An 8438-nucleotide genomic window follows, 5' to 3' on the forward strand; every position below is an offset into this window, starting at 1 on the left:
AACGTGTCTTAAGCCTTGCAAAGTCGCCGTCATTAATGAAATATTACAGAATTTGATCTGAAACGAGTGACTATTTTCATGAAAAGGTTTTGCTTCGTTAAAATAATACTAATAATGATGATAATAATAATAATAGCTCGATGTGTAATTTGACGTGAAAACAACAAGTAACGTTACTGGCAATTTACATTATGCTTAAATGTTTTGTTTTTTGAAAGAAACCTATTTCTGTTGCGGTTTGAAAGCCCTGCAGTCTTGTATTTTTTTTTTTTTACAATGAAAAGTTGATGTGAAATAGCTGTTACGTGTCACGTACGGATCCAGCGGTCTTCCCTGCTCTATTTGAACTGATGCGGCTCTGTGAGCGTAACCTGTTTTAGCGCATAATCTCTCGCCTGCAGTTGGTCGAGCGTCCCACGTGGTTTGAAGTATAAAAAAAGTTTCAGCGCGAGGTGCTTTAGTGTCGTGATTACACGAGAGAAAAGACCAAAGGACAACATCCCTCCTGAGGCTGAAGAAATACGCAAGAACATCCACAATTCACAACAACACTATTAGTGAGAGAAGAGGAGCACGAGCAATTTATACTCGGTGGAAAGACAAAGAGTGAATTTTTGTCTTCAAACAAGAACGATTTTTGACTACACTGACTCTTAAAGGAATACAAGATTAGTAACCGGTTTGTTTTGATTCCTTACACACGTCAATTTCTCAGTTACCTTGGAGATGTGGAGGTTTTCCATGGGGAGGTTTTCGCGCTTTTAACTGGCGTCAATTAAGATTGACATTTTAGCGAGTAAATGTGTTTACCGGGCGATACTACACACACTTTCTGTGACCGTCTCACAAAAATGACCGCGAGCATGATGATGAATGGACATCTGTCAAAGGAGGTTGTTGGAAGTACAACTCTGTCTGGTTTATAGGTCAAATTGTTCTACGGTAGGAATTCATGAACTGATTTGTCTGTTGAATGGACACGTTATTTAAGAAAATGAGCATTTACATCCTCTCTGTAACCTGTTTAATGGCTTGCATACTCTCAGTTCAGTGTAGTCTGGGAGCTGAGACTATGTCTCAGGAGTCTCAGTGTGCCTCTTGTGGACTCGGGCATCCGGATGATTCGGGGCGAATGGACACAGACTTTCTGGAGGCGGTTAAAAGGCACATATTGAACCGACTGCAGATGAGAGAGAGACCAAATATCACTCATCCCATTCCCAAAGCTGCCATGGTAACGGCGCTGCGCAAACTTCACGCGGGTAAAGTTAGGGAGGACGGGAGGGTTGAAATTCCCAACTTGGATGGACATGCTGCCTACAACGAGGTGCAAGAAGAAACGTCGGAAATCATCAGTTTCGCCGAGTCAGGTGTGTACAAGATCTAGAATGTTCCATTGCTACTTTTACCTTTTAGATTTTTGACATATGTATTTTAGTAGTTCAAAAATAATGATATTTAGCCATATTTTATGTTTTGGAACAACTAAAGCCTGTATAATGTCACTACAGTTGAGCATAATTAAATATACAAGTAGCTACAAGTTCATTATGTCTTGGCTTTAACTTAGAAGTATGGTGTATAATTATTTTGGGGGTGTGTATTCATTTATCAAAAAAACATGTTTGGAATTTACAGAATGTACAAATATTACTAGCCAAATATTTAATTTACAGGTTCCCAACGTATTAGCAATGTTGTCAGTAACGGTGTGTGACTTTAGTAAGCTGTGACATTCAATGTGTCTGTTCCAAAACCTGGTGAGATGCTTCACTGCGTACTGCCTTCACAGGCAGCATCCTAACAGAGATCCCAAAAGAGACTTCTGAACTATATATATAGTTCTGATCTTAAAAAATATATATTTAGTAATACAAGATCTGCACAATAAGCACTGATCCTTTATGTTACGTATTTACGATGCCTTAAAATTTAATATATTACTGCAATTGCTTTAAACAAGTGTTGCAATTTTGCCTCAGTATTTTTTTTAGGGTTAATGAGATGGGCATCCTTGATCTAATATGTTTCTGATGTAACTGGAGCAATTAGAACACATGACCCTTCTCTTAACATATAATTAGATATGCTGACAGAAAATAATACGTAGTTTGTCAAATTATGATCTTTTGCTAGGTGGGTGTCGAGGCAATTAAAATCCTAGAACATCCCCGGGAACGCCAAGAGAGCATCAAAAACATGGCAATCAAAGTATTACAGATAATTTGTTAATAAGAGGGCAAGAACATTTTCACGCCTTTTAACAGACAATACAGCCATAAAATCTTTTGTTAAAACTAATAAAAACTAATGTCTTTTATTGAAGTATACATTGCTTTGAAGTGACTACAGGGTTCCCATGGTCATGGAAAACAAATAGAAGTCGGCACACACCATAGGCTCCAGAAATACAAAGCAAATTTAATAATCAACATCACACAAGGTAATGGGGTTAAAGTTAGGTTTTGTATTTTTGGAGCCTATAGTGTGACAATGTTTGTTTGTTTTGCAATATTTAAATCTTTTTTTTTTTTTTTTTTTTTTTGTCGAGCACCCAATTTTGAACATGTCTTGCGGTTGATGTGCACGCTTTGGATTTGTCTTTGTTCCCATGGTCATGGACAACCAGGAAATATGAGGTCTGAAAAAGTAGTAGAAATATAATGAATGTAAATTCAATTATTTTTCCAGTACTTAAGCAGCAACCCTGAATGCTGAAGTTAAGTTATAAAAAATTCATTGGTCAAAAAGGGTGGGAAGTGATAAAGCTCTGGACTTCATTTTATTAACCAGTTCATCAGTTAGAGATGCAGAATAAGATATTAATATGTGCTTTGTAAACAAGTCCTATGCTAGTAATATGCTTGTTAATAAGCAACTAGTTAGTGAATAGTGTACCCTAATCCAAAGTGTCACCCAGATTTTTATATACCTTGATAATCTATCATCATTATCAGGAAAGAATAATTGATACACAGATATGTAAATATCTTAATTGCTTTTTTATAGAGTTTTCCAATATCTCAGTTCAACACACTTAAGCTTGTAAAACTGGCTTCTTTATCTTCTAGTCTCGCACACTGTGCGGCACAATTAGCTTGGACATTATCCGAACTTCTAGCTCCAATAAGAATGATCTGAACACACTCATGACAGCGCAACAAAAGAAGGCAATTATTGAGAGAGTACTGTGCGTTCTTGCTAAACCCAATATGTCAACATTGGGAACAAAAACAACAAAAGAAAACAAAAGAAATCACTCAGAATAATGCATGAGACATTTGAGTCGTTGTGGGTGACAGAGAGGCTGGGGTGGGGGGGTGGGGGGATGGCCTTCTTATATCCGACTCGGAAAATGCATTTCAAATATCAAAGCTCGATCAGGCCTCTTCGCCGTGTCCCCTATTATTCACGACACCTTTGAACCAGTGAGCAGCAATGCATCATGAAACTGGCTCTCCGAACCCCCATCTGCCTGAAGGCCAGCTGGCGCTAACCCCTCAAGTGAAGGCTGCCAGCCAGGGCATAGCATTAGGACAACCCTAGATCCATTCTGCTCAGAGGTACAAAACGAGGAATTTGTGAGGTATGCAATGTGCAAATCACTGCAGCTGCAGGCAATTGGGTTGCCTCACGTGTTGCATGCTCTCCCCTGCTGTTATGTGGTACGACCGCAAGCCAGAAGGTGGCTCCTATCTCGCTCCGTGCTTTAGGAGAGCAATAAGAAGAGGGCTGCCAAGGTACAGGAGAGGACGGCTGCCAATTTCAAGTCTCTATTGACACTGTCCTATGGGCCATTTCAGAAGTATTTGGTGTCCCGTAGCCACAGGAGCGGAGCGGTAGATGTTCGCTTCTCATTTGTCAGCGCAACCATTCGGACTCGCTGAACTCTTCAGCACCAGTTCAGCACGGGGTATTAAGACTTCATTATTAGACATTATTCAGCGTGGCACAGTGTCCATAAGGTCAAAGAGCCAAATTGATCTCTTTAGAAAATCTTTGTTTTTTGACATTTGATCTAAGCAAGGAAATTAGAGCCTCTAGTGCTAACTGATTGGCAGACGGTCAAAATCTAATCAGGCAGCATGCCATGGTCTTGATCTTATTGATCTTCGACAAGCAGTTCCCATTAAGCATTTAAAGCATGCGAGCAATCTTCAGTGAAACACAGAAACAAAGCTAACGCCCATTTTCTCAAAAGTTCATATGCCCATGCTCTGTTTGACAGAAGAACAAAATAAAAAATTCAACAAATTAAAAATACCTAGACTGGATGCTACATTTCTTTTTGTGTGAAGTTTACATATAGATATATTCTACATCTCTCACCATTCATGCTCAACAGTGATGGGAAATAACTTTGTGTAAGAATTAGGCGTTAAAGGCACACACCAAAACAAAAATTTGAAATGCATTGCTGAAATGAATATTTGTCAGGATGCATACTTTCCTCAGAGGACAAGACACAATTTAAACAGCTATTAAAATGTTTTAGATTTTTTAGGTTTTACAGCTCATTTATTATTTATTATTACGCAACTGATAGGGCAAACTGATGTAGGTAAGTGTTGATATTTATGAGGATAAATTATGCCACAACACTAACAACATCTCATCTCCCTGCTCCCTTGGAAAGTGCAGAGTGGACAAAGCCTTGTTTTACTAGATTCACTTTAGGTAGGAACTGTTGAGACAGGTTCTGAAACACTTGAGCACATGGCCATACAAGTATATTTGTATCCAGGGGGCATATAAAGGCAGGTAACGAGGTGAAATGGTGGAGTAATCAGTTTAGTGAATGTGTTCCCTATCATCATAGGACATACTTGTTCACACCTGACACCTCTCGAGGGCTTAATTCTCTGTCACTGATGAACTTTGACTGTGTGTCTACACTGTGGGATATAAAGGGCTGGGTTCCCAGCAAAACGAGTCTTGACAGTCTAGTTAAAAAAAACAAAACAGCGCTCCTTGTCACCAGCATGTGTTTGAATACTGGTCTCAACTAGGCGTCTTAACTAGCATAACCAGATTTTTTTGGTCAAACACCTTCACCAGAAAAGCCATGTAGGTTGATGGATGGCATACTGTATGATGCAGATTTTTACTGATTGGTTTGTATTTGTGAACATGCTTTCAAGTCTATGATTTCTGAAATTCACTGCTACTCCATCTGAGGTCAGGCTGTCATCTGAAGAAGCCACCCTTTGTTGCAAGTTGTTGACATTAAACCAAACTAATCTGTTGGCAAACATTACTCTTTCAAAACCTGCCAATATTAAACAGTTCTGGCATTCAGATCAGGATTACGGTGAATATGATTCATGTGCAACTTTTAGCATCAAGTGAATTTCTCTCATTTTCCGGGTGGTCAAAAGAATCTTTGCAATCAAATTACAACAGCAAAAAAGCTTTGCATCTTAGACTTTCTAAATACAATTCGCCACACAGTTGTATTTAGAAAGTCGCCAGTGTGATGTAAATGCCTCATCATGCTTCTCATTTGAAGGGCACACGCTCAATGCTAGGCTGTGCCACAGAAGTCTCCTAATACCTCTCGCAGTGCATTGTGTTGTCAGTCTTTCGGCTCCAGAAGCTCTGGGTTTTCACAGTACTCCCTGTGAACTCAATGAACCCCCTGGGGCAAGGCCCACGTCCGACCCCCCCTACCCTTCCCAGCATCTTCAGCCCAAACCACGAGTCCAACTGGACTTGGGCCCAGAACTGTGGCATCTAGAAAAGTTAAGTGGTTTATGTCAACAAATGTGGCCAAGGAGAGGTAGTCGTCAGCAGAATCACGACCTGTGCTATTTCAAAGCTGAGAAAAGACCTTTTTTGTAAGAAAGAGTTGCCACTTGAGAATAAACAAACTTCTATATTCTCTTACAGATGTGACTCCATCAAAGTCAAGCCTCTACTTCTTGATTTCCAATGAGGGGAATCAGAACCTCTACGTGTTGCAAGCAAACCTGTGGCTGTACTTCAAACTGTTACCAGGTACTCAGGAGAAAGGACTGCGGCGAAAGGTGACGGTGAGAGTGCACTACTATGAACCTGGAGGGAAGAACGTGCACTGGCCCATGATGGAAAAACGCATAGAGTTGAAACGCAGCGGCTGGCACACCTTCCCTGTGTCCGAGGCCGTACGAGAAATGCTCGCGAAAGGGGGCCGCCGGCAAGACCTCGACATTCACTGCGATGGCTGTGAGGCCGCCAATGTTCTGCCCATCATGGTGGACCCAAGCGATCCCTCGCACCGTCCCTTCCTGGTGGTCCGCGCCCAGCAGGCGGACGGGAAGCACCGAATCCGAAAGCGAGGCTTAGAGTGTGACGGCACCAATGGCGGCTTGTGCTGCCGACAGCAGTTTTACATTGACTTCCGGCTCATTGGCTGGAACGACTGGATCATCGCGCCAGCGGGGTACTATGGGAACTACTGCGAAGGCAGCTGCCCGGCTTACATGGCAGGCGTTCCGGGCTCTGCCTCGTCATTTCACACTGCAGTAGTTAACCAGTACCGCATGAGAGGCATGAGTCCTGGTTCGGTCAACTCCTGCTGCATACCCACCAAACTCAGCACCATGTCCATGCTGTACTTCGACGACGAGTACAACATCGTCAAGCGCGACGTGCCTAACATGATTGTGGAGGAGTGTGGCTGTGCCTGAAAAGGACATGTTACAAAAGCAGTGACAGTCATATTTATGGTCTTTCTGAACCACATGCATATAGATTGCGTTCTTAATTGTGCACTCACAAAGTACAATCACACACACGTTTGTGTGTGTGTGTGCATCAAGCAGTAGATCAGATGTATGACAGGTGGGTCCTTCTAATGAACAACAAAAAGGCTTTGGGATGATAAGGGAACACCAAATGGTTTATCTCTAGTTTGCCATTTCTAGACTTAAAAAAAATGGCTGAATACTAGCAGCAAAAAGGAGACAAACTGGTGTCACCCTTTGACATAAGTACTTAGAGACTGTTATACAAGCACTGACATATCTCCTACTTCAGAACACCAGCACTTCAGCAGCTCGTTTCAGACAAATCATTCCAGCTGATGTGGGGATTTCTGAATCGGTGTGTCATCCTCCCAGTCATTCCCAGAGGCATTCCCACAGCAATGACTCTAGTTGTCTGCGGCAATCCGTTGTGAGGCTTCTACTCAAACTGTAAGCACCTCTGGACAAGATCGTCTTGAAACTAAAACCACTTCTGCCGTTCTACTAATACGTGCACGTCTTGACTGCATAACTAGGTCTAACCGGTACTTCACCGCTTCCTTCATCTGCACACTTCAGTGGCTGACAAACGCTCGCAGCGGTGTGTGCGTCCCGCGGAGCCGCTTCCATTCTGTCCAGCTGGTTTACAGGGAGTACAGCACTTGCGAAAACTCTCGAAATGCACAATTTAAAGCACTTGCATATTGCAAAGCCTTCAAAAGGGTACATAGAGGTGGACCTACCCTTGCCCATAGTCCTTTTAATATAAAGTGCCGCACGAACTATGCAATGTATAGTAATCCTGAACTATGTCAAACGAACTGAATTCTTCTTTCTGCTTGTCTTTAACTCTTTATCAATACTTGAAATGTGATCTTTCGCTTGCTTTCCAAAGCGGATGATTGTTATGACGTTTGCACTGAAAAGTTGCGGGATTAGTTAAAAGACAACTGCCATTGAAAATGTTATTTTTGTAGTAAAACTGAATTTTGTGAAAAATTTATTGTACCTAATAAATTGTACCAAAGAGGCCAATATTTTAGCTATTATAATAAGATGGCAAGGCCATTCCAATATTTGTAAAATAATTATTGATACTTCTCAAGAGGCCTAATAATCAGGGTACAACATTATGGATTCCATTTGTAGCTCTGTCTAATTTTTTATACTGTGTACAGCAAACCGATGAAACACAATCTCTTCCTTGTCTTTCATTTTCCAGTCTTCTATTTAATAAGAGTTATTTCGTAGCTGTTGTTACAAAGTCATTTAGTTAAACAGATGTCATCTCTGTACAGATTATGTAAAATAAAATATTCTTTCTTAAATATTTTGTAACTTTAAAATAAATTCTTACTTTGCATCCTTGTGAACAAGTTGGTTTAAATCTGTGACACAGATTGCATGCGTTTAAAGGAATGTGCTATTTCATGATGACCAGACAGAGGAAGCAGTCTTGCAATCACTGCACTTCTATGCAGTTTCTGCAAAGCCTGCAAATGCGCTTGCTTAAGACAATAAGATGAACGCAATGCCTGCGACCTCATACAGAGATATCGATCAACAAACTTAAGATAGCATCTATATATATTTACATATACACACACACCTAGGTAACACGTCGCACATAAACATAATGACTGTGCTCCATGGTTTCAATATCTGTCATTCTTAGTACATTCTTGGCTTGGAGGCAAGAGGTCTCTCACTGCA

General features: G+C 41.0%; 1 protein-coding gene across 1 annotated transcript; it reads left to right on the forward strand.

Annotated features, from left to right (window-relative positions):
* Positions 1–351: 351 nt before the first annotated feature.
* On the forward strand, positions 352–8083 carry inhbb (inhibin subunit beta B). Its single transcript, XM_051119409.1, has 3 exons — positions 352–1370; positions 4062–4064; positions 5890–8083. The coding sequence occupies exons 1-3, from the start codon at positions 974–976 to the stop codon at positions 6666–6668; spliced, it is 1179 nt and encodes a 392-aa protein (XP_050975366.1). The 5' UTR covers positions 352–973; the 3' UTR covers positions 6669–8083.
* The last annotated feature ends 355 nt before the right edge of the window (positions 8084–8438 follow it).

This window comes from Labeo rohita, chromosome 9 (assembly GCF_022985175.1).
Source record: "Labeo rohita strain BAU-BD-2019 chromosome 9, IGBB_LRoh.1.0, whole genome shotgun sequence".
NCBI classification, from domain to species: Eukaryota; Metazoa; Chordata; class Actinopteri; order Cypriniformes; family Cyprinidae; genus Labeo; species Labeo rohita.

Excerpts from the sequence above, each read along its gene's own strand:
- inhbb (XM_051119409.1), top strand. The coding sequence starts at position 974 with ATGGACACGTTATTTAAGAAAATGAGCATTTACATCCTCTCTGTAACC.